The following is a 26,153-nucleotide window of genomic DNA, read 5'->3' on the forward strand; positions in this document are numbered from 1 at the left end:
ATGGAACTTTATGTCCGAATTGAGAAGTGAATAATAAATCTTTTCAAGGTCTAAACAGGACATAATATCACTAAGCCATTGAGCATGAGAGGGTGGGACAGAATATGCTTGTAACTGTCTCCATTAACCCACTTGGACTTGTCCTGCTGAAAAATGTTCTTTCTGTTCTAATCATTCCACATTCTCCTTTTACTCCTGAAAAGTAAACTCATTTTTTTCTCTCTTTCCCAGTCCCAAAGAAGGGTGCCAGACTTGAAACGATAACCAATTCTCCTCCTGCAGATGCTAGCTGATTTGCTGAGTGTTCGCAGTGTTTTCCATGTCTGTTTCTATACTTCTATTTCCCACTATTGATGTGTGACAGAAGAGAGCTCTCAGAGTCTACATATGGATATAACGTCGATTTGACATCTTCATACACACTCCTTGCAATTGTTTGTGCTTCTCAGGTAAGTAGGTGGAAGGAAATGTCACCACAATCAGCATCTATTTTTCCTAGTTCAGGGTTAATGTCTTCCAAGAGGACCACAACCTTTTTGATGGGTTTGGAGGCTTGTGTGCCTCAATTACCCAGAGAGTGATGTTGGCTGGAGTCAGGGCCTTGTGCGTTGGCTCTTGATTGGGTCACCCATGCCAAACAGGTCAAAGGACAGAGGTTAGACTAAGAGTGGTCCACCGGTTCTCCAGGTTCTGGGGTTCAGCTCAGGGTAACAACCCTGACTGGTCAAAAAAAAATTATTACAGAAACAGCAATGAAGAATCCTTCTACATCTGCGTGCAAAGGTATGTAAAGACAGATGGAGGACACTCATTGCTACCCTAAACGCCAGTAGCAGAGCAGGCAGTAGGTAAGTGAGAAGGAATAATGAGCTGAAGGCCCAGGCTAAAACATTGTACAGTTGATAGACCTTGATCCCACATTCAGAAATAGAAGAGATTCTGCAAATGCAGGAAATCCGCAGTAACACACATGAAACGCTGGAGGAACTCAGCAGGCCAGGCAACATCTATGGAAAAGAGTACAGTCAACGTTTCAGACCAAGAAGTCCTGCCAAAGGGTCTCGGCCCGAAATGCTGACTGTACTCTTTTCCATAGATGCTGCCTGGCCTGCTGCGTTCCTCCAGTATTTTGTGTGCATTGCTAAGAGTCAACAATTCTAGGCCTGAAACATCAACTCTTTATTCCTCATCATAGATGCTGCCTGGCCTGCTGAATACTCCAGCATTTTGTGCGTGCTGCTCCCATATTCAGAGCAGAGCACTGTATTTCTGCTACTATGGTATTTTCATTGACTTTTCGCTCCCTATGGGAAGTTTGAATTTTGAAATAGTGGGCACTTGGAGCTGTGTCCGATGGTTGGTATTGTTTACATGCAGCTGACTGAAATAGAAGCTTTGCATCTGTGCATTACACAGTCTCCATCCAGACCAAACCCAATTAAACGGCAGTGAAGTTACTAATATATTAATCTTACAGTGTTTACATTCTCATTCGGGTTTGAAGAGTTATTGCCAGGAAGTTTTGCGTTGTACTAAGCAGCTGCTTTCACTGCCCTTGGATGAAAAGCAAGCTGAAGTTTGGAATTTATGTGCAGTCTGACGAATGAGAAGCAATGAGCCTATTTTCTGGTTCATGTCAGTTGTGGACAGCAAGTTTGTTTGGTGAAGAATCCATCATTAGGCCAGGATTTTAACCTCTGGTTGGTGATTGATAAGGTTTAAAAAATAACATAGGAGTGTAAGTTATAAATCCAGAGATGTGTTCAAACCCTACGGTACTCCAACATGGACATTTCAATTCATTAAATAAAAAGTTGCTGTCAATAATGGTGACAATGAAACTATTTTCAGTTCAGTATGCATTCGTTTCTCTGAAATCCCTTCAGGGAAGGTAATACCTATGCTGACCTGTAGCAATGTGATATTCTCTTATGAGGGTCTTGGCCTGAAACAGCCTGTTTATTCCCTTCTTTAGATGCTGCCTGACTATCGGAGTTACTCCAGCATTTTTGTGTGTGTTGCTTAAGGTTTCCAGCATCTGCAGAATGTCTTGTGTTTACGATAAACGCTTCACTCTCTTTAAAGGAGGTGATGCCGGTCACTTAGATTCTTAGAGATGGGAAATAAATACTTACTGTTTTATCTGCACTGCATCTGGTGAATGGAATGTTAAGAGTGGGTTAATCTGAAAGTTATGCTCAATCTGTACTGTTTTTAATTCAGTTTATAGCTCCCAGTGAGTACAGAACAGAACATTACAGCACAGTATAGGCCCTTTGGCCCACAGTATTGTACTGACTTTTTAACTTACTCTATGGCAATCTAGCCCTTCCCTCCAACATAGCCCTTCATTTTTTGATCATCCAAGTGCCTCCCTAAGAGTTTCTTAAATGCCCCTAAGTGTATCTCCGTCTACCACTCCCACTAGCAGTGCGTTCCATGCACTCGCCACTCTCTGTGTAAAAAACTTAGCTCTGACACCATCCTTGTAACTTCCTTCATTGAACTTAAAATTACTGTTATTACTAAGGCTGGGAATCAAGTTGGTCTGTCCTTCCCCTCTCGGGAGTGAAGACTTTGGGGCTTCTGTTAACGTTTCTGGAGCTTTGGGTTTTTACAGGATGGGGTTACTAGTCCATGCCCCACCCTCCTCTTTTCATAGTTAGGCCTGGGACTGTCTGTAGTGGAATTATCTTCTAATTATGCTCCCTCGTATGAGCCATTTCCATCCTGGGAAAAAGGTCCCTGGCAGTGCATGCCATCTATGCATCTTATCATCTTGTACACCTCTGCCAAGTCATCTTTCACTCTTCTTCACTCCAAAGAGAAAAATACGAGCTTTTCTGCTATCTGCTAATTTTCCGGATCATAAGATTTCAACAAATTGGAAGTAATTGCAATATGATTGACAGTGTATGGCACCATTAATGTCTCTGCCTGTTCCCAGAAGAAAAAGTTAAATTAAGCCTGCACAACATCCTCTCAGTGGCCACTTTATTAGGTACAGCTGCCGTAGCCCATCCACTGCAAGATTTGATGTCTCGTGCATTCAGAGATGCTCTTCTGCACGTGCTGTTGTAATACGTGGCTATTGTGAGTTGTTGTCACCTCTCTGTCAGCTACCATTCTCCATAAACTCTAGAGACTGCTGTGCATAAAAGTCCCAAGAGATCAGCAGTTTCTGAGATAGTTAAACCACCCGTCTAGCACCAACCATCATTCTTCGGTCTAAGTCACTTAGATCACATTTCTTCCCCATTCTGATGTTTGGTCTGAACAACAACTGAACCTCTTGACCATGTCTGCATGCTTTACTGAGTTGCTGCCACATGACTGGCTGATGAAATATTTGCATGAACGAGCAGGTGTACAGGAGTACCTAACGAAGTGGCCTATGAGTGTACACTCCATAGGCGACATCTGCTTGGATAGACAGTTTATCTCTATCAGGGGAAGGCATTTTTTGTCTCATATTTACCCCCACAGTAGTAACGTTGCCTCCAATGCTGTTATATAAATACTAGAAGGCGGAGCCTTCCTGTGTTTAAAGTTATCAATTAGTGAACTTAAATGTTTATGGTCAGAAAGTAAACCGTGCTGTGTAAATGAATGGAGTGCTGAACCCATGTGAGTCTGACTGGGCAGATTTCCCATTGTAACTGCTAAGGAAGTACAGAAAGCTGGTGTTCTGCCACTAGGCTATTTCAATGATTGATCTCATTGTTTGTTTTAAAAGGGTAAGCAGTAGTGAGCTGTCAAAGATCCTGCTTCCCTCTTTCTGTAAATGGCTCACAAGCAATCCTTGTAAAACAACCTAATGCATGGCCTAACCTGCGACCAGCTCTTAAAATTCTGGTGTCAGTGCTGTGCAAAAGTTTTAGGTATGCATTAAAAAATCCGTCAGGTGAAGATGCTTTTTTAATAAAATGATAAGTTTTTAATCATCAAAAATTTGCTATAAAGAGTGATGAACAGTAAAATACTAAATCAAATTAATATTTCCTGTAACTAATCTTTGCCTTTAAGACTGTATCAATTCTCATAGGCACCCTGTCATGCAATTTTATAAGACATTCAGCTGGTAGGTTGTTCCAGCATCTTGGAGAATGTGCCACAGTTCTTCAGCAGACTTTTGCTGTCTGACTTGCTTCTGTCTGTCCAGGTAATCCTCGACTGCCTCAGTGATGTTGGGATCAGGGCTCTGTGGGGGCCATACTGCCTGAAACCACATGAAAAATCTAGGGATCCTAAGACTTTTGCACAGTATCGTATTTAAGTAAACATAACTTTTATGATTACTTTTATTGTGAAATGTAATGGACTGTATTGTGTCCTGTTGTATTAAGTTGATTTACGATTCCGTCATGTACACCAAATAATGTACTGACTATTCTTATTGATTTACTTAGCACGGAGCAGGCCCGACTTGCTCTTTGAGCCAGGCCGCCCCAGCAGCCCCCGACAACTCCGATTAACCCTAACCTAATCATGGGACAATTTACAATGACCAGTTAGCCTGGCTGATGCATCTTTGGATGTGGGAGGAAACTGGGGCAGCAGGGAAAACCGATGCATTCCACGGGTACAGAGACTTCTTATAGACGGTGGCGGAATTGAACTCCAAACTCCGGTATCCCAAGCTGGAAATCTTTATGCATAACGTTCAATTCAGTAAGTCCTTGAGTGCTGACATTTCGACACGTTTGTGATCTTAACAATGTCCAAACATCCCCGAAGGTCCAGTGAAGTGCCCAAGCAGTCATCTTAATTAATGTTGGTAAAATTTCCAAAAGCAAATCAAAATGTGGTAAACAACGGGGAAGAGGAACAATAGGGGTTGTGTAAACCCTTTTCTAGCCTTACTCTCAAGCATCTCATACAAAATGCTGGAATATCTTGGCAGTTCAGTTATTGAGGGGAATAAACAGCAGATGCTTTGGGAGTCCGGATGAGAGGCCTCGACCTGAAACATTGACTGTTTGTTTCCCTCCATAGATGCTGCCTGACTTGCTGAAGTTCCTCCAGCATTCTTTGTGTGTTGCTCAGGATTTCTGCAAAATCTTTTCTGTTTACTTTTGAACATGTCTGCTTGTCTTGTTATTTCACGTGGATCATTGTTAAAGATGGAGAAGCTCAGTGGCTGCTTGCTGGAGGCAAATAAAAGAAACAAACTAAATGCTTTATTAATTACACTTTCCTGCTGAGTGATCACTGCAAGCAATCTATAACTTCCCTGTTGGAGTTGAACTTTTGAACCACTTGTGCGACCTGGCATTTTGGCAGTGGGAACTGAAGTCTCGAAGACGCTGGATGGCTGTGGCGAGGTATGTACGAGTCCAGTCTAAGTGGTGGGGTGCGGACCGGAGTGTGGGGAATGAGCCAATGTTTGGCCATTCCTGGAGCGAATTTGATTCGGCAGAGTCGAGGCGGCGGGACCCAGACCCGGGCCTGAGAGCCAGGAAAGACCTGAGGTTTGAATGATTTAAGTGCCGAGCCGAATTGGAAAAGTAGAGTACAGACTGAATTGAGGTGGCGGGGCACAGACCCAAGAGCATATCGAAGCAGCAGGATCTGGCTCCGAGAGCAAGGTTGGGTGATTTAAGCACCGGAGCAGATTGAAAAGGACAGGGGCCGGTTCAAATCATTGCTCCACAGTTTACTCGTCTCCACGCTGAACTTCAACTCGTTACTCCGCGAGCTTTACTCATCTCTGCACCAAACTGTGGCTGTAGCCTGCAACTATCACAGTGTGGACTCACTTCTGTGAACTTCAGTTCTGAATTGCTTACTTTTATTGTTTGCACAGCTTCTTTCCCCCTCTTTCTCTTTCTTTTTTTTCTCTGCACGTTGGGTGTATGATGGTCTTGTTTTGTTTAAATGAGTTCTATGGGGTTTCTCTGTTTTGTGGCTGCCTGTAAGGAGACGAGTCTCAAGGTTATATAAAGTAGACATACTTTCATAATAAATGTCGTTTGACTTTGACGCTCACATGCTTGGTGGAGGAGAGAAAGTTGTACGCGTTAACATTTTTGAAAGTTCTTTTCAGATCTGATAACTTTGAGAAAGTGTCGGGAATGTGACTTTTGATCAAGAAATAAAGCAGATTGCCAAATATTGTGTTAATTTTGTTTTGCATTGTGAAACCTGATGTACATTTTTGAAGTTTGAGTGCTGAGGCTTGTTTGACCTGGACATCACCAGCATGAACAAGGTTAGAACAATCCGTGCTTGCATTTCTATTTCTAAGCATATGTGGTAATATAATCAATATATTTAATTCAACTTTCAATCATCAACCATCGGGCTCTTAAACCACAGGGGATAACTTCACTCAACTTTACTTGCTGCATCATTGAAATGCTCCCCAACTCCTTCAATGCTCCTTCAACTCGATATTTATTGCTTATTTATTTATTATTTCTTTCCTTTTGCATTTGCACGGTTTGTTGTCTTTTGCACTCCGGTTGAGCCCCCGACTTGGTGTGGTCTTCCACTGATTCTATTATAATTATTATTCTAGTATGGATTTATTGCCTGCAGGAAAATGAATCTCAGGGTTGTATATGGTGACATATATGTCCTTAGATTATAAATTTACATTGAAATTTTGAACTTCGTACCCCCGTTTTATTTAAGGATGCTGGGCCTATCTCCATTTACCCTTTTGAGATGTAGGAGATGAGTTTGTGTTGGGATTTGACTTGATACACTCAGTTGACTGAAGCTCTAGGATTTCACACATACTTGAACCAAGATGCTCTTAAAATGGGACTAAACATCCTTTTTGGCTGCTTTGATTTTCCTCTCTACAATAAGCAGATGCAGAATTGCTTATTGTTCACCTTCTGGATGATTAGATCATTGTGAATGAGTCTTACTGCTGTGATCTCATCGGTCTATAATCTAACCATTATAAATGATTGTTTTAATTTTCTTTTTTGTCAGTTGCCAATTGGGTTTAGAGCTTAACTTTCCATCCACAACATCACAAAGCATTTTTTAAAAAAGAAATCATGTTCTGGTTGAATTATAGGACACTGGAGGTTTGAGAGTTTGATATGGAGAAGCTGTTCTCCTGCTATATGGAATTGTGCATATGGTTCAAAGGAGGAATAAGTCCTTCCACTTCTTCATAAGCAGTCACCTGGGATCAATGAGATTTATGTTCATTTTGTGGGTACTTGGGTGGCCAGTGAACTCAGAGTAGAAACCATAGACACTTCTATGAATAAGATTGGTAATGGCTGACTGTGTGACCAGGTGGGTAGTTGTGAGGTGCTTCCATCAATTCTACAGTGTCCTTTTGTTCTTCTGACATGGCTTCCAAGTTCTTGATGCTATAAGTTCCCCTCCACTTTCAGCTGGCATAGATCAGAAAGGCCCCAGAGCTGGTAGGGATCTCTTCAGGAGAAAAATTCTGACTTGATTAAAATAGCACGTATCTAATGAAGGGTTCAAAACATTTACTCCCCTCCATAGATGCTGCTTCGCTTGCTGAGTTCCTCGAGCATTTGCTCAAGATTTCCAGTATCTGCAGAATCTCTTGTGCTTATGGTATCTGAGATCTTGGTAATACAAACAAGAGATTGTTTCAGTTAACTTTACAGGCTATTTATGTTACCAGTTTAGTCACTAGAATTACAGAACATAAATGCATGCCCTCCTGTTGACAGCCTGGCCAATGGAAAGAGACCTTGTTTAATTTAAGTGATTTATTGTCCTGAAAGTCATTTATAAAAATTTAAGTCCCTTTTTCATGACTAAACTGTCACGACGTGTGCTGACAATATTGGAAACCAAGTGCGGAGGAAAATCAAGCTCTAAGGTAGAGATGGTGATGAGACTTTATTCATAATAATTCCAAAAGAACATCAGTGGCTCGGCCGATGAACAACACAAAAAGTAACATTCTCAAAACTACCACCCTGCTATTAGCACTAATCAGATTTCCGCTTAAATCGTACAAGTAACACGGAACCTCCATGTCTGTCAAAATAAACTTAACAATCTTAAATGGAAAGCACCAGGATATCGCATTACAAAGAGCAAGGCACTCAAGAAAAAACACAGGAAACTCTAAATGGTTAATAACTTTCATTAAACAGCAATTAATCAATTCAGGTGCTCCAAGAACCTCAGCACCCAGTGCTCTCTGGCGCCCCACACAGGCCTGACGAGCTCATTACACTAAGCACTTAATCCCTCCTAGAATTTATACTCAGCAGCATGTATTCTGTTAAGGGCCCCAAGAAGGAGAGTGCTTTCTGCTCTCATGCCAGCATCTTTAACGACACCTTCTATCCCTTTCTCATAGGACTTTTGAATGATCCTCTTATACACTAAAGATAAACTTCTGTTCTCTCAGTGTATTTTGACCCTGGCACTTTATCGGTCTAACTTCACTGCACCGCCTGGATAAGATACAAAGTTTTTTTTCCACTGTATCTCAGTACGTATGACAACAATAAACTAACTAACCCGATTACATACGAGGTAAATGGTAGGACACTGAGGAGTGCAGTAGAACAGAGGGATCTGGAAATACAGATACAAAATTCCCTAAAAGTGGCGTCACAGGTAGATAGGGTCATAAAGAGAGCTTTTAGTACATTGGCCTTTATAAATCAAATTATTGAGTATAAGAGTTGGAATGTTATGGTGAGGTTGTATAAGGCATTGGTGAGGCCAAATTTGGAGTACTGTGTGCAGTTTTGGTCACCTAATTACAGGAAGGATATTAATAAGGTTGAAAGAGTGCAGAGAAGGTTTACAAGGATGTTGCCAGGACTTGAGAAACTGAGTTACAGAGAAAGGTTGAATACGTTAGGACTTTATTCCCTGGAGCATAGAAGAATAAGGGGAGATTTGATAGAGGTGTATAAAATTATGATGGGTATAGATAGAATGAATGCAAGCAGGCTTTTTCCACTGAGGCTAGGGGAGAAAAAAACCAGAGGACATGGGTTAAGGGTGAAGGGGGGAAAGTTTAAAGGGAACATTGGGGGGGGCTTCTTCACACAGAGAGTGGTGGGAGTGTGGAATGTGCTGCCAGATGACGTTGTAAATGCAGGCTGATTTTTAACATTTAAGGAAAACTTGGACAGGAACATGGATGAGAGGTGTATGGAGGGATATGGGCCAGGTGCAGGTCAGTGGGACTAGGCAGAAAAATGGTTCGGCACAGCCAAGAAGGGCCAAAAGGCCTGTTTCTGTGCTGTAATGTTCTATGGTTCTATTACCAGGTGTTTCTGCATCCTTCACAAGACATGCTTGGAACTGGAAAAGAGGCGAGGAATCTTCAGTGCTGAGGAAGAAGTGGGGCTCCCAGGCACCATGTGGTCATGTTTGCCACATGCACTCTGACTTCTCAGGGTCTTGTGAATAACAAATGCTAAGCTGTGCTGGATTCTGCACATGCTGTGTGCTAGTTCTGACATGCGACTTCACTGGACATGTGTCTGACTGTGCACTCAGTGGCCACTTTATTACATTCCTTCCCCATTCTGATGTTCGGTCTGCACAACAACTGAACCCCTTGACCGTGTCTGCAGGCTTTTATGCACGGAGTTGCTGCCACATGATTGGCTGTTTAGATATTTGCATTAATGAGCAGGTGTACAGGCAGACCTAATAAAATGGGCACTGGGTCGTATTTCCAATGGTATAGAAATTACTGCTGTTGAAATGCCCACCAGTCCTGTCACTGGGCAGAACAAAGGCTCCCTCACCATCTGCCATTACAGCTGTGGTTGAATCCGCTGCCTCCTGCAAAAGATGGCAGGAGTCTACTTGCCGAACTCTAATGCTTGTTTCCTTCACTGAATTAATCAAATAAAAAGTACTGTATCAAAGAACGTTCCTTTAAAAAGCAGGATATTTAGTTGCTTTGTGCTCTGACTTCAGCTGAAATTCTGTGTAATTTTATGCTGCGGCTGAAATTTTGTTCTCAGATTTGTAAGACTTCCGGATAATGATGAGGTTTGAATGCACTTGCATTTCTTGTTCAAGAAATTGCAGTTTACCAGCAAATTCAAATGGAAACTTGTTCTCTTTGCTGCTTTCATAGTTGATGACCTGCCCGCTCTCATTTTTTGTACGTGCTTGTAGATTGCATGTGGAAATGACAGTGAGGTAGGGTGGGATTGGCGGTCTTAGGTAGGGTCAGAGAATGGAGTGGCTGGAAGATATGGTTGATACTGTATGTAAAGAGGTGAAGATAATGGGCTCTAGTGCTGACTTCTCCATCACAGGTTCTCAGGTCTGTTATAGCCCACAATAACACTACATTAAAGTGCGTGTGGTGCACCCTAAGGCCCTGAGACACAAACTCAGAGGAAGCAGCTTGCAAGCTTAACAAATTTGTTCTCACTACGGACCATGTTTGCAATATGTTTCCATGCAAGTGGAGGCAGGTGAGTCTGCCAAGTGGGTCATCTGAGATAGGGACATCTCTTGCTTCAGTTTGGCTTCATTTGAATTTTGGTCTGAAAATGAATATTGTGGTAACTTAATAGACTCACTCTACTCACACCTGTATAATTCCAGCACAATTTTATTTTATACTTGGTGTACAAAGTGGTATGTTTTGTAACTTCAAAATATTAAATTAATTCAAAGAGAGTCATGGGAATCCAAAATATGGGTCTGGCTTTGTCTACTTCAGGTGAGGGGTGCACATATCATGTGGTAACATGATGACATATGCAATTATGAACTATTTAAATGAACAAGAATGCTTAATCATCCATACATACACACAGGTTGAAGAAGTTTGATATGGGTCCCCAAACTCTAAGAACTTTTTACAGGGGCACAATTGAGAGCATCCTGACTGGCTGCAGCACTGCCTGGTATGGGAACTGTACTCCCTTGATTGCAGGGCTCTGCGAAGAGTGGTGTGGACAGCCCAGTGCATCTGTAGGTGTGAACTTCCCATGATTTGGGATATTTACAAGGACAGGTGTGAAAAAAGGGCACGAAGGATCACTGGGGACCCAAGTCACCCCAATCACAATCTATTCCAGCTGCTACCATCCGGGAAGTGGCACCGCAGTATAAAAGCCAGGGCCAACAGGCTCCAGGAGAGCTTCTTCCACCAGGCTATCAGACGGTTTAACTCACGCTGATTTGAGTGTATTTCTATGTTATATTGACTGTTCTATTTATTATAAGTTGTTATAAACTACTATGATTGCACATGGCACATATAGACAGAGACATAAGGTGAAGATTTTTACTCCTTGTGTGTGAAGGATGTAAGAAATAAAGTAAATTCAATTCAATATATGTACACACACAAGATTACTAAAATAATGTTGAAATATTAAATACACAACACAAAGCACTTCATCTCATGAATTACCTGTGTTCTATCCTTCCAGGTACACAGTCTTGCCATCGGGGTCACTCAGGATCTGGGATGCCAGGGTGTCTGACAGTGGTCTGTACCGATGCTCTGCTATTAACAGAGTTGGAAATGCCTCACTGACATTGCAACTTGTTATTCATGGTGAGAGTTACTTATCCTGGCCTGTTTTACTTCCCCTTCATTTTCCCGCCTCCCTGAAGGTGTGGGGTTGTGTTTGGTGTTTGCTTCCATGGGTGTGCAAGTGCCTGCTTAAAATCTATATCCACGGAGCCACTTCTTGCTGCCTGGTCCAAATTATTCTTCCTGCTTGAGTTGAGACGATTTATCATAGATTTTTGGGAGGTTGGCAAATTGTAAAAGGAGCAACACACCCAAAATGCTGGAGGAATTCAGCAGATCGGGCAGCTTCTATGGAAATGAATACCGGTCGATGTTTTGGGCCAAGACCTTTCTTCAGGACCGAGGAGGAAAGGGAAAGATGCCAGAATAAAATGGTGGGGAGGGGGGAAGAAGGAGGGGAAGGAGGTGGGTGAAGCCAGGTGGGTGTAAAAGTTCAAGGGCTGGAATCTGAGAGGAAAGGAGAATGGGCCATTGTAGAAAGGGAAGGGACTCAAGGGAAGTGATAGATAGGTGAGAAATGGAGGGGGGGGGATTGTCTTATGGTCTAATACCTCCTGAGGCATAGGGCTGGGTGTGTTGCCCTCTCCTTCTGAGTGAAGCAGGAGACTCCACTTATTATGGCTGAAGTGTTGGCAATTGGATGACCATGTTTCTAGCCTGGGGTACTTCTCTATCATTGAATGCTTTTCTGTGGGGTCTGTATTCATGGACAAGGTTAACCTTGTCTCTTCAGGTCATGGAATCTCCTTAACTGCAGGGACCAGGGATATATCGTCATCAACGAGTATCAGAAACATGAGAAGCTGTAGACTGGATGTTCTGCTGCTGAATTTGGGGATGAGGATTACAGACACTTTTGATCCATGAGACAATTAAGCTGGTAGAGTCTATACACTGAATTACATATATTTTCTCTTTTATTTACTCTCATTCATTTTCCTTTTCCTAGTTCCTCCCAAGATCCATCCTTCGCATCATCTCCTGAAAGCAGTCGTTGGTCAGTCAGTGGACCTTCCCTGCGTGGCACACGGGGACCCAACTCCAAAGATCAGGTGGTACAAGGATGGTGAAGCCCTGCTGCAGGGTGCCAGGGACTCCCTGGACGGACCTGATGGCTCAGTCAGCATTGAAGACGTGGAGCTGTCTGACACTGGAGTATATCGTTGTGTTGCGACCAATAGCGTTGGACATGATGTGATTGATACAACACTGTTAGTGTTGGGTAGGTATGCATTCAGACCATTAACTGTATGGTCCAGATTCGGGGATGAAACATACAAGGGTTTCGGTCTGAAACACCAACTGTACTCTTTTCCTAGATGCTGCCTGGCCTGCTGGGTTCCTCCAGCATTTTGTATGTGTTGAATGAGATGTCTTGCTTTCCCATATTTGTTCTATTTTTAATTATTTAAGAGTTACAACACATAAAAAGGCTCTTTTGGCCCAATGACCCGCACTGTTCAATTACACCCATGTGACCAATCAACCTACTAATCCACACACCTTTGGACTATGGGAGAAAGCTGGAGCACCACGATGAAACACACACGGTCACAGGGAAAACGGACAAGCTACTCACAGACATTGACGGGAATTGGAGCCAGGTCGCTGGCGCTGTGATGGCGCTACGCCACCATGCCACTTCAATATGTGAACCTTTTATATGAAGAATGATAAAATTTCTCGTCCCGTTCACTTTGTCCTGTTCAATTGTGATACCCTGCATTTAAAAGTGTATTGTTTCCAATCCACTTGACACCATAGCAGTCCAGAGCACTGTCCGTAAGACCATAAGACACAGGAGCAGAACTAGGCCATTCAGCCCATCAAGTCTGCTCTGCCATTCCGTCATGGCTGATCCCAGAACCCACTCAACGCCATACACCTGCCTTCTCACCATATCCTTTGATGCCCTGACCGATCAGGAAATTATCAACTTCTGCCTTAAATATACCCACGGACTTGGCCTCCACCGCGTCTGTGGCAGAGCATTTCACAGATTTACTATTCTCTGGCTAAAAAAAATTCTCCTTACCTCTATTCTAAAGGGTTGCCCCTCAATTCTGAGTCTGTAACCTCTAGTTCTGGATGCCCCCACCAAAGGAAACATAGGTCACTCCTCACCCTCTCCTGGAACCTGAGCTTGTTTGGTGAATGCATCCTAACTTGTACCAAGGGCCGTTTCCCCCCATTGCTCCTTGGTTGATAGGCTACACCAGCTCTCAGAGGCATTGCCTCAGATTTAAAATGCTTATCCTTATTTTCACTCTTGCCCCTTATTTACCTTTGCAATTTCTTCAAGCATTTTTACTACAATGTGTGTGCTCTCCTTTAATTCTGGCCTTTGCTAAGCCTCCTTTTCCTCCGTTACATCTAATTCACGTTGTCCAAGCCTTTGGTCATCTGCTCCCATTTCTGCTTCAGTGGCTCAGTGTTTTTTGTTTGTTAAATGTTACCATGTAGGACATTGGATGGTGTGTCATGTTAAAGGAGGGCAGAGAATGGAAACATGATATTGATGTGACCTTCTGGAGAGAAGAGAGAAAATAGATGAAACTGAGAAAAATTTGCAGAGAACATTTGCTTTGGCAATTGAAATTACTTCAACAGAGCCCTTCCTGACCTTTATAGAACGTAGAGGCTGACGAGCCCAGTTACTGAACAGGAGCAGGCCCTACCTTCCAGTACATTGGGCCAAAGCAACTGAGCTAATGGCATACAATTAAACCAGTCCCTTCTGCCCGCACGTGGTCCCTCACCTTCCATTCTCTGCACATTCACATGCCTCCCTAAGAGCTTGTTAAACACCTCTATCATATAGTTACGTATGGAGGCCCACCTTGTCTCATTGCATAAACATTTATCAACCGCACAGACGGTTCCTTTTTGGGATTGGGGGGTGTCCCAAAGGTTTCCAGAGGCAGCTGTAGCTCTGCGGCTGGAACAGCTGCTTTGCCAGCTTTGTAGTTCCTTCTCGCACCTTGTGGTGCATGGGACGGCATTTTTCTTTGCCATATCTTTGGCATTTGTCTGTTTTTTACGAGGCCGAGTTGCTAGCTTGATGCTCAACCCAGTGCAGATGGAACTGAGGGGCCGGCTAGATTTGAACCCTGGACCATTGGCCTTGAATTCCTGCACTGATGCCACTACACCACCGGCCAGCTTGAGCTCTGTTTATTTGCCCTTCCTTTGTGACCTTTCTAACAAAGTTACTTTCATATGCTGGGCGAGCCACTGTGGCACAGCTAGCAGCCCCACAGCACGAGAGAGGTGGGCACAATCCTAACCTCTGGAAATGTGCCTCTAGAGTTTGCATGCTCTCCATGTGGTCGTGTCATTTCCCTCTGGGTTCTCTGGTTCCTTCCCACATCCCACTCATGCAGGCTGGTCGGGCACTGTAAGTTGTTAGAATCTGGGGCAGAGAGTGCAGGGGTTAATGAAGCATCAGTGTAAATGGATAGTTAATCATTAGAATGGCTGAATGGATTAAAGTGCTGTATCTCTTTATGACCTGAATAATAATAATAAAACATCATGGAACCTTTGTAATTTTATCCCTGAGAAAACCATTCCATCATTGAACATTGTACAGGCCCTTCGGCCCTCAATGTTGTGCTGACCTTTTAACTACGATCAAGCTAATCCTTCCCTCCTACATAGTCCTCCACTTTTCTAACATTCATGTGCCAAAGTGGTTCTTATTCTGCAGGCCCCTGATGTACCTGCCGCCACCCACTGCCCCTGGCAGTCTGTTTCGTGCATTTGCCACTCTCTGTGTAAAAAGACATACCTCTGACATCTCCTGAACTTTCCTGGATGGCAAGTGCTAAAGTAAGAGACGCCTCTGGCTTTGAATTTCTTCACATCAGCTGCCTGTTAGTGCCCATTGATCCTCTTCCAAATACCCCACGGGCTTCAACCTTCCCCTTTGAACAGCCCTCCGCTTCTGCTGTACACGGTCACTTCAGCGGACAGCTACAGAGTGGTCGAAGGTGCTTCCAGTCATCCTTGTGACAAGGTGAAGTAGAGAATGAAGACAGGAAGATCAGTTGCATCTCTCCACAAACGTTTTGTGTTTACTTTCTGTAATCCACTTTTTCCCCATATTATCGTGTATTGCATTGTACTGCTGCCGCAAAGTTAACCAACTTCACGACATCTGTCTGTGACATTAAACCTGATTCTGACATTTAATGGAGATTGTTCTAGTAAACTGATTGTGATTCACATTGGAAGGTCAAACTTGAAAGTGGAATACAGGGTTAATGCCGAGATTGTTAACAGTGTTCACACCCCTAGACCCACAGGTCAATAGGGTGGTTAAGAAGGCATAAGGTACATTGGCCTTCAATAGACAGGAGACTGACTTCAAGAGCTGTGAGGTAATGTTACAGCTCTATAAAACTCAGGTTAGGGTTTCAGCCAGAACGTCGACTGCACTCTTTTCCATGGGTGCTGCGCAGCCTGCTGAGTTCCTTCAGCATTTTGTGTGTAGGACTCAGGTTGGGTTTGGTGTTCGGTTCTGGTCATCTCGTTATCAGAAGGATGTGGAAGCTTTACAGAGGGTGCAGAGGAGACCAACCAGCATGCTGCCTGGATTCGAAAGCACGTCTTATAAAGCTTAGGTTGGGCATGCTGTGGCTTTATCGTTTGGAGAGAAGGAGGATGAGAGATGACTTGATAGAGGTGTACAAGATGATAAGAGGCATAGATCGAGTGGATAGCCAGAGACTTTTCCTCGTGGTAGGAAAGTGTAGTGAGGAGTGGAGTGTCAGAGGTAGTTTTTTACACACTGAGTGATGGGTGCGTGGAGCATGCTGCCAGGAGTAGTGGTACAGGCAGGGACATTTAAGAGAGTCATAGACAGGTACATCGATGAAAGAAAAATGGAGGGCTATATGGGAAGGAAGGGTTAGGTTGATTTTGGAGTAGGTTAAAAGGTTGGCAGAACATTGTGGGGCTAAGTGTCTGCACTGTGCTGTACTCTTCTATGTTCCAGGTCAGGGGTACCCAACCTAGGGTCCCGGACCCCTCGGTTAATGGCAGGTGTCCATGGCATGCAAAATGTTCAGAACCGTTCTGAAGCAAAATAATTAATTCAATGTTCTTGTTTCATCAGAGCCGCCATTTTTTGCTGAAGATGACCCTTTCGATGCTGAACAGGAACGACTGGCAAAGGAGAAGGTTATTCTTCCCTGCCCAGCTGAAGGTAGGCCTTTACACTGTCAGAGCTCGTATTTCTGAACTTAACCAGCAGACAGATCTGCACTGAGCACGGAGGCTTGACAGCAGCAGCTAGAGCTAGGCCTCAATACCACAGTTCCTTGCCAACCCAGTGGGGGCCTGTCAGGCCATTGCTAGCAAACCTTGGGAGCCGTCACTTGACGCTGGGTAGGTGTCCTGAAAGAGTAAGGAGACAGGAGCAGGATAGATCTACCTCTTGAGGCCCCAAGAGCACCGTCTGATCAAGAATGAGCAGAAGAAAACATTTCTGGCTTGGGTTCTTTTGGAAGCCTCACCAGGCTTGGCCAAGAGTCTCTGGCAGAATAGGCTTGAGGCACCAAATGGTCCTATTCCTGTTCCAGTATTCCTGGTTAAAATGGGGAAGGATGTGTTTGCAGAGTGGGGTATCACACTGTCTTTATTTTAACCCTCTACAGTGCAAGGGAGTGCAAGGGTTTAAAATCGGCCAGTTCGGTTGTGGGTTTTTTTTTTGCAGAGTGTATGTTTCTATAAATGCTAAAACAGTTTGGAACGGTTACTGGAACAACGGACCAAAACCGCTGAGAGACTGAGTGAGGGATTACGACACTGTGTGACACATTCCAAATCACTGAGATCCAAGTTGAAAGAAGTACGTTTGATCCTTTATTCTGAAATCAGCAAAGATCAGCAATGAACGATATTAGCAAAACGAGCGGAATTAGTGATGTAAGCGAAGTTAGAGAAGCCAAATTAGTGGTCAACAAAAAAATATTCATTTCCTGGCTCACTCCCACCCTAACTAAACTAAGGAGGACAAAGCGTGAATACGTCACTACACTCATTTGCTTCCAGCACGCCCCAGCCCGTGTGACCCATACTGAAAACTCGCGATACAAAGTACAATGTAGCAGACAGAGAATGGATACATGGCTCCTACACAGTGAACTGGAACATTGCAAGGCAGTTCAGGGGCCAGTATCACCTTGAGCTGGCTGGCTTTTACACATCTGACATTGAGCAAACAGCAGTAAAACACTAATTACATGGGGAGGCAGAACCGAGGATTGAACTGCTTGCAACAGAGATTGTGGTGGAGATATGATAGAGGTAATTAAAATAATGTTAGGTTTGGATAGAATAAACAGGGTGAAACTAATCCCATTGATAGGAGGATTGTTAAACTGAGGACAGAGATTTAAGATTACACAGGATTTATAGGCTGTTTGAACCAATAGCCCATATTGGTGAACCAAACTGACTGGAGAAAAGCAGTGTAAGAAGGTATGTTATACTACACTGAACAAAAGGATCTCAAAGCAGGTTCAACCACTGTTTCCAAATAGAATTAAATCTGTAGATCAAAGTTCAAATTAAATTTATTATGGAAGAATGTAAATGTCACCATATGCTGTTGAGACTGTGAACAAAGTCACTGGAGAGACATTGAAGGTGGTGGATATCGAGGTATTTATTTAACAACATGCACAGCAGGCATCCTACTCAAAACACTCTTGAAAGAAGAGGCCTCCTAAACTCAAAGCGTGTCACATTTTTATATGCTTAAGATCAATACAGTTTCAGTTGTTACAATGACATTGTTTACTGCAATATTTTGGGTTGACAATTCTTCATATAATTTTCAAACATGTAAACCTTCATGCCAACACTCCAGACACCATTGTCTCTCTAGCTGCATTCATGCATATGCAGACATCTCAGGTGAACAGCCCTGGTCTGCAGGTCCAGAAACACCGTTGTTCAAAGCTGCATTTTAAATTCAATCTACACTCTACATTCAGATCTGGTTGCTGTTGAAATTAATATTGGCTATACTGTATACCATAACTTCAGATTATGCCCCAACAATACCACATTGAGATTCATTTTCTTGCAGGCATTTACAGTACAACAGAGAAATACACTGGGATAAAGTGGGAAGTTCCTTCCCACTCGAAGAGCTTGAATAGATCTTTCGTAAGATTTTGCACAATGAATAAAGCAGCCCAAGAAGAACTGAAGGATCAAAGTGTTAGAGAATGTCTATTGACTTCAGAAAATAATCTGATGCATATTTCTAGGATCCAGAACTATGGATTTACACGTTGACATCCATCCACCACAGTTTTACTCAGTCCTATAGTCAGCTGGTGAAATTCTATATTTTCTACTTCCAGCTACAAAATTTAATGTGGCCCTTAATGTCATGTCACATATTGAATATTCTGAAATAACACAACAGCAAATCCATTAAAACAGAAAACTGGAATGTTTAAGGCAGTTCAGAGGGCCAGATTCACCGTGAATTGGCTGGAGTTTGCACGTTTGCCTATAGTGATGCAATTCCATTTTCTATTTGCTGATTGAAACCTTTTATGAATGCATACTATGATTACATTGTGGTTTAATATTCCCCAGGTACTCCTCCACCAGTGATACACTGGCTACAAAATGGACTGGATCTGCTGGGTAATGAACCAGGGGTTTCAATACTCGAGGACGGCTCTCTTTTGATTGATTCAGTTTCGCCCTATAACAGTGGGGATTACATGTGTATTGCAACTAATGAGGCTGGCTCGTCCAAAAGAAAATATCGATTGCAAATCCGAGGTAAATGTTTAAACAACATCCTGCACTCAGTGACTGCTTTAGTAGGTATCTCCTGTACCTAATGTATGTACGTTTGTGCTCTTCTGTTGCTGTAGCCGATCCGCTTCAAGATTCAATGTGTTGTGTGTTCAGAGATGCTCTTCTGCACACCACTGCTGTTACACATGGTTATTTGTGTCACCCTTCTGTCAGCTTGAGCCAGTCTGGCTATTCTCCCCTGACCTCTCATTAACAAGGTGCTTCACCCACAGAACTATCACTTACTGGATGCTTTTTTTTTTGCTTTTTGCACCACTCCCTGTAAAAAAAAATCTAGAGACTGTTGTGTGTGAAAATCCCAGGAGATCAACAGTTTCTGAGATACTCAAACCACCCCGTCTGACACCAACAACCATTCCACGGTCAAAGTCACTTAGATCACATTTCCTCCCCAATCTGATGTTTGTCTGAGCAACAACTGAGCCTCCTGACCATGTCTGCATGCTTTTATGCATTGAGTTGGTGGCACATGATTGGCTGATGAGATATTTGCATTAGTGAGCAGGTGTACAGGTGTAGCTAATAAAGTGGCCAATGACTGTATGTCAACCAAAATTATGCCAGATAATTTGAAAGATAACTAACAAGAATGATAGGGGTCAGAGCTTGGGTTGATAATTATCAGATAAATAAAGCATGCTACATTTAATGTCACATATCACCTATGTGATGTGACAAATATCACTCATTATCTTAAGGTGTCAATAGGTACATTTGGATGGTGACAGTCTAATGTGCAGTACTCCACAGTAGCTTGGAGTGTCAAAGCCTTCGCCATCACTTGGAAGTTAGTGTATTTGTGAACCCAAGGTTTGTGTGCATTCTAGATCGTTGAGCTGTTAGTGCTGCATTCGAGATGAGTTAAACAGCAGCCTTCGAGACTGTGTTGCTTTTTTTCCCTTGACACTGAGGGTTGTGGGGAAGGTCGATGACGTGAGAAGAGAAGATTGTCACTAATTGCTTTGACCATGCACAGAGTCAGTCTTCCATGTAGTTCCATTAAAAGCCAAAGTCACGAGCCAAATCCCTCCATCCATATCAAATCTTTCTTGCCAAACTTTTTAATAAGTAATTGTACTTCAGAACTGTGAAATGTTCTGTTTAGCACGTTTTTGCAATGTGTTAGCTAAATGATGTGTTTATAGAAAGAACACTACACAAGTACAATGTACCATTTTCAGGCGGATGTGAATTTGCCTCTAAATTTCTCAGTGTCAAAGTCTTGTTAGGTGGAGGGTTCCAGGATTTTCATGGAAGGAAGTCGAAGTTTTGACAATATATTTTCAAGACAGGATGGTGTGAAAATTTGATGGTGGTGGCATTGTCAAGCGCCTATCCTTCAAGATTGTAAAGTTTGCAATGTGCTATCATAAAAAGTGTGTGTTAATCATCCTCTCTTCTTGTATCCCTTCTTTTGTCCCAGTTCCCCCTGAGATTCGGAATAACTACCATATACAGAATATCACTACACTGATTAATCAACCATCGACTTTGGAGTGTGATAGCACTGGCACCCCACCACCTACTATCAGTTGGTACAAGAACGAGCGACCGGTGGGTGCAATATTCCTTTCTCGTGCAGCCAGAGTGGAAGGACAAATACAGAAACTGATGTTGCTTACTTTCTGCAATTTCACACCAGAACTCCTTTTCAGGTTTCGCCCCTGGTCTTAGTCATTGTGTAACATACAAAATGCTGGAGGAACCCAGCAGGTCCAGCAGCACCTACAGAAGGAAATTTGCATTCGACATTCCGGGCCGACACTCATCATTAGGACGTGTTCTTGGCCTGAAAGTTTGACTGTTCATTTCTGCCCATAGATGCTGCCTGCCCTGCTGAGTTCCTCCAGAATTTTTTTTTTGCGTGTTTGCTCAAGATTTCCAGCATCTACAGAATCTCTTGTGTCTGGTCATTGTAAGATGTGGAGGTCATCCTGGGTGTTAGATTTTGGCATCTCTTCTACCAACTATTCATTCAACATCTTACCAATAGCCTAATTGGTTGAGGGAGAGTCCAAAAGGCAAAATTATGGTAAACTCATAGATATATCTAAAAGGAAGCCAAAGTTATGGGGAGAGGGAACAGAAAGGTGGGTAGATGTGGTTGGCTGAAAAGATGTTGGAGTGGACTCCAACAGAGCTTGGGTACTAGCATTTGTCATTTGGGCCAAAGAGCTTGTTTCTATGCTGCTAATTCATTAACTAAAGTACCTTTTGTTTTTTGTGGTTGTATCTGAATGCATATCTGGGCAAATTCATTGAAAAAGTTTGGTATTTAAAGATGGGTTAATTGTTTTAAGTTCCTATTATATAACTACTATGAACATCAAGAAAAATGGTGAGTTAGGTCACACCAATGTGAATGTCACCTTCTTCTACTATCGGACCTAAATTTTAGTGTACACCTTGGGTTTACAGCACACTGTATTATTCCTCCATAGAAAGGATTGGTGTGTAAAATAACAAAAATTAAATGAACTGAAGTTTTAAAATCCTATTTTTTCCCATTATTAATGCACTGTGCTTTGTTTTACAGCTTCATTGTCCCAAGTAAAGTTCAGTAGAATTGGAAAGTAATACACAAATATTGACAGTAAAAAGTAGTGCTTTGAAAACAAGGCTGGTACAGTCGTGTAGCAGTTAGCGTAATGCTTTACAGCGCCTGAGATTGCAAGATTGGAATTCAGTTCCTGCCACTCCCTGGAAGGAGTTTGTAAGTTCTCCCTGTGACCACTGGATTTCTTCCAGGTGCTCTGGTTTCCTCTCACATTCCAAAAGATGTACAGGTTAGGGTTAGTATATTGTGGGCATGCTATGTTGGCACTGGAAGTCTGACACTTGCGGGCTGCCCCCAGCACATCCTCAGACTGCATTGATTATTGACGCAAACAACACATTTCACTGTATGTTTCAATGTACAAGTGACAAATAAAGCCAATCTTTACTCTTTGAATTTTGCCAACTCCAATTCTATGGGGCCAGCTTTAATAGTAATTAAATATTATCTCGCGGGCCAAAGATAATTCCACCGCGGGCCGGATTTGGCCTTGAGTTTGACATATATGATTTAGCCCTTGCAAAGGCTACTAGAAAGGAGACTTACATGAATCATCTTTACTGTGATTCTGACCCAGTCGATGTTGATCTGTTTCAAAACTTCCATTATTTCATGTCAGTATAACTGCAAGGTCTGTTGAGGTGCAGATAGCACATTAACACATGCATTAGGCTCTAGAAGACAGAGATTTTCAATTGAATTTATTTATTGATTGAGGGATAGTGCAGAATTGGCCCTTATGACTCTTCAAGCCATGCACCCAGCAATCCCCAATTTAACCCAAGCCTAATCACGGGACAATTTGCAAAGACCAGTTAAATTACCAACAGGTACGTCTCTGGACTGTGGGAGGAAACCGGAGAACCAGGAAGAAACTCACGCAGTCATAGCAGAATGTACAAACTCCTTACAGACCTGGGTCACCTGTACTGTAAAGCATCGTGTTAACCTATGTCCCACAGTGCCACCCTCACATTGAAACCAACGAGCTGGAGCCTGGGAATGAACTGACGTCTCTGAATATATGTCACGTCCTCAGCATGGTACTGAATCAGCTGCCTTTGTCCTTGCTTCTCTTCCTGAAGGTTGCAGGAAGCAGCAGGGTCCGACTCCTGAATGGCGGCCGTACGTTGCGACTTCCGAAAGCCCGCAAGGAGGATGCTGGAATGTACTCTTGCAAGGCTGTCAATGTGGCTGGCACCGCTGATAAATATTTCAACGTCGTGGTGCAGGGTAAGGATCAGCCGCAGAAGAGCCTCCTCACCATCTCTCCTTCTCCCTCAACAACAGCTTTCTGGGACTCCCCAACACAGACATCCCACCCTGCAAAAGCTCATTTCAGGGAGGTAGCATCCCCACCCCCCCCGCAACCCCAATAATCCCCCCCTCCCCCCCCCCCCGTCGTGTGTCATACTTCGTTTAGTGATTTTGTCTAAACTGTTAACCAAGTTGAGTATATGCAGAAAATGTGACATTAAATTATGTACTTTATCATGGAGTCATTTTTTTATTCTTCTATTACAACTTTAAACAAGTCTACAGGGAGTTTGACCTCATCACGTAGGACATCAATAGAGTGGCTCCTTAGCAGCTAGACAGCTAGTTTAAATAACATTAGCTATGCTAATGAACGATTGACACTTGTTAAACCCACCTCAACTTGTATTTTACATTTTAACCCACCATGGGCAATAGAAAAGTCACTGTTGCAAACAGTGCAGCAAGCAACACTGTCATTATTTTTTACCCCTATTAGGCAGGGGTACACTTTAGTGTAGTCTGGGGTGAAGTACGTTTTATATTTTCTTTTTTTGGAACACTCTGCCATGACGCTGCAGGACACTAAACTGAACTGATGGACAATGAAAGGGAGAGAGAGGTCGACTGTAAAGACCACCGACAGAGAAAACTGATAGGTCTACTTAACACAAAGAGAGACCAATCAGGATGCCCCCTTTTGTTCTCCCTCTTCCTCTCCCTCTCCCTCTCCATCTCCCTCTCAAAAAAATCAATTTCCGGGTGTCAGGGAGCCGCTATCAATATGCAGGAGACTCCCAGAACTTTCGGGAGAGGTGGGATGTCTGTCAACACTGCAAGCAGAATTTTTTTCCACTGAGGTTGGGTGAGACTAGAACTGAAGGTCATAGGTTAAGGGTGAAAGGTGAAGTATTTAAGTAGAATCTCAGGGTGGAGTTTCTTCACTCAGAGGGTGTGGAATGAGCTGCCAGTGAAAGTGGTGGACGAGGGTTCAATTGCAACATTTAAGAGAAGCACTAGATCCTTTTTCAGAAGTTTGGATGTGAGGTAGAGTCCTTGGACCTTCCCAGCTTGTAAGTAAGTTTTTAAGATACTCATCTCCAGCTGATGCTTTCAGTCTCCTGCTCTTTGTTTAGTGCCTCCCATGATCTTCCGGTCTGGAATTACGCAGGAACTGGCTGTTTTGGTGAACGCTGAGCTGGAGCTCAAGTGCCGCACCAATGGAATTCCTTTCCCGCTCATTCGATGGAGTAAGGATGGCCAGTGAGTATCCTGATCCTCCTCATCTTCCTCTAACACACTTGTCTGGATTTTTCTCCTGTGGATCTGCCTTCCTCTGAGGTGTGGGTCAATAGATTCTCGACATCTTCAGGAATGCAACTACGCTGTGCAAGTCCCAAAGATAAGACCACACACTCGAATAAGATTACAGAGAATATCCCAATGTGTGTGTTCAGGAAAAATAATGGAATAGCATATCCTTTAATATAAAGACTGTTTCATGGTCTGAGGATGCTAACACCACTCGGTTTGTTGAAGTGAACGATCCTGTATTATAGGAATAGACAACATACATATTGTATATAATGGAGAAAGGAAATTATAAAGAGGTAGACAGATAAATATTTTTAATTTTTAAAATTGCAGAGTAAGAATGCTGTTTAATGGGACTGTTATATTTTTGGTTATTAGGGGCTTGTCTCAGGGCACCGGTCGCATGGAGTTGACAGAAGAGGGGCAGATACTACGGATTCGGTCAGCTCAGCTAATGGACCAGGGCCTCTATCAGTGTACTGCCCATAATCCAGCTGGGCAGCAGAGCAAGCACTTCAAAGTTGACGTCCACGGTATGAAATTACACCTCTGCTCCGACTGACGCTGCCTTTTGAGGTAGCTTCCATTCTCCAAGGTTGCTTGCATTCAGCACATCTATCTATCGTCCGTGATCCACGTGACGCCAAAGTAGTGAAGCAGCATTTTTACCAGCAGTGACTGGGGAGAATCTTTGTGCAGGTCATGGTAACAGAGCAAAAGCTCAGAAATCATCCCTTCACATTCGCATTTGTAGACTTTGAATTCCGCAGCACTCTGATTAAAGCCTGGCTTGTTTGCTTTTGATGGGCTTTGATGTGCGGTGATCTGAGAGGATAGATCTACATGCGAGTGTCCTCTAGGAAGAGAAAGAAACAGTGAGAGGATGAGGGAGAAGGAATTGCAGGGACTAGAAAGAATGAGGAGAGATCCGGCTAACAAAGGGCGGGAGGAGATAGAGTGTGAGACATTACTTATTGCCTGTTACACCACTGGCGCTCAGGGCAGCACTGAAGGTCTTCCATCGTCACTGCTGTTTCCATAACAATATTTTTTTGGACCACCTAGGGATGTTGGCCTTGAGCTGAAGCCCCCTGATGCACCATCAATAACCCTTAGAGACGGGAGGCAAATGATAGGCTTTTATTAGCAGCAAAATGGAGCACAGCATCTCGGAGACTGGGGGGGGAGCAGTGCCTCCAATCGCCTTTATACAGAGGTCTGTGGGAGGAGTCAGCAGAGGGGCGTGTCCAGACAGGTATACGTAGTTCACCACACCCCCGAACCTGGAGGGCCGGCGGATGACTCTCAGTCTGGCCTCTACCCTTTGACCTCTTTGGCATGGGTGACCCTACCAAGAATCAAAGCACAAGGCCCTGTCTCCAGCCAACGTGGCTCTCCAGGTCATGGAGGCATGCAAGCCTCTGAACCCTACGACAAAGTTGTGGTCCTCTGGGAGGAGTGTGAGACACAGCAGAGATAAGAAGGTAGTTGATAGACTGAGGGAGAGAGAAAAGAAGGGAGGCTGCCAAAAGAAGGAAATTACAAAAAGACCGAAGAAGAGGCAATATCATGACTGAGTGGAACAGAGTAGGAAAAGATAGTGGAGAAGTGGGAGAGAGAGATGGAAGAAGTGAGAGAAAGAACAGACAACACAAAGGGAAGGAGTGACACAGTGGAGAGAAATGG

General features: G+C 43.3%; 1 protein-coding gene across 1 annotated transcript in view; it reads left to right on the forward strand.

The window, feature by feature from the left end:
* Positions 1 to 26,153, forward strand: part of LOC140731245 (hemicentin-1-like) — a 379,087-nt gene that overhangs the window by 138,459 nt on the left and 214,475 nt on the right. Inside the window, 8 exon segments of the mRNA XM_073052779.1 lie at positions 11,382 to 11,509; positions 12,438 to 12,710; positions 16,608 to 16,697; positions 19,109 to 19,300; positions 20,763 to 20,893; positions 22,982 to 23,129; positions 24,290 to 24,416; positions 24,846 to 25,000. Coding sequence (XP_072908880.1) covers positions 11,382 to 11,509; positions 12,438 to 12,710; positions 16,608 to 16,697; positions 19,109 to 19,300; positions 20,763 to 20,893; positions 22,982 to 23,129; positions 24,290 to 24,416; positions 24,846 to 25,000 — 1,244 coding nt within the window.

Source organism: Hemitrygon akajei, chromosome 7, assembly GCF_048418815.1.
Source record: "Hemitrygon akajei chromosome 7, sHemAka1.3, whole genome shotgun sequence".
Taxonomy (NCBI): Eukaryota; Metazoa; Chordata; class Chondrichthyes; order Myliobatiformes; family Dasyatidae; genus Hemitrygon; species Hemitrygon akajei.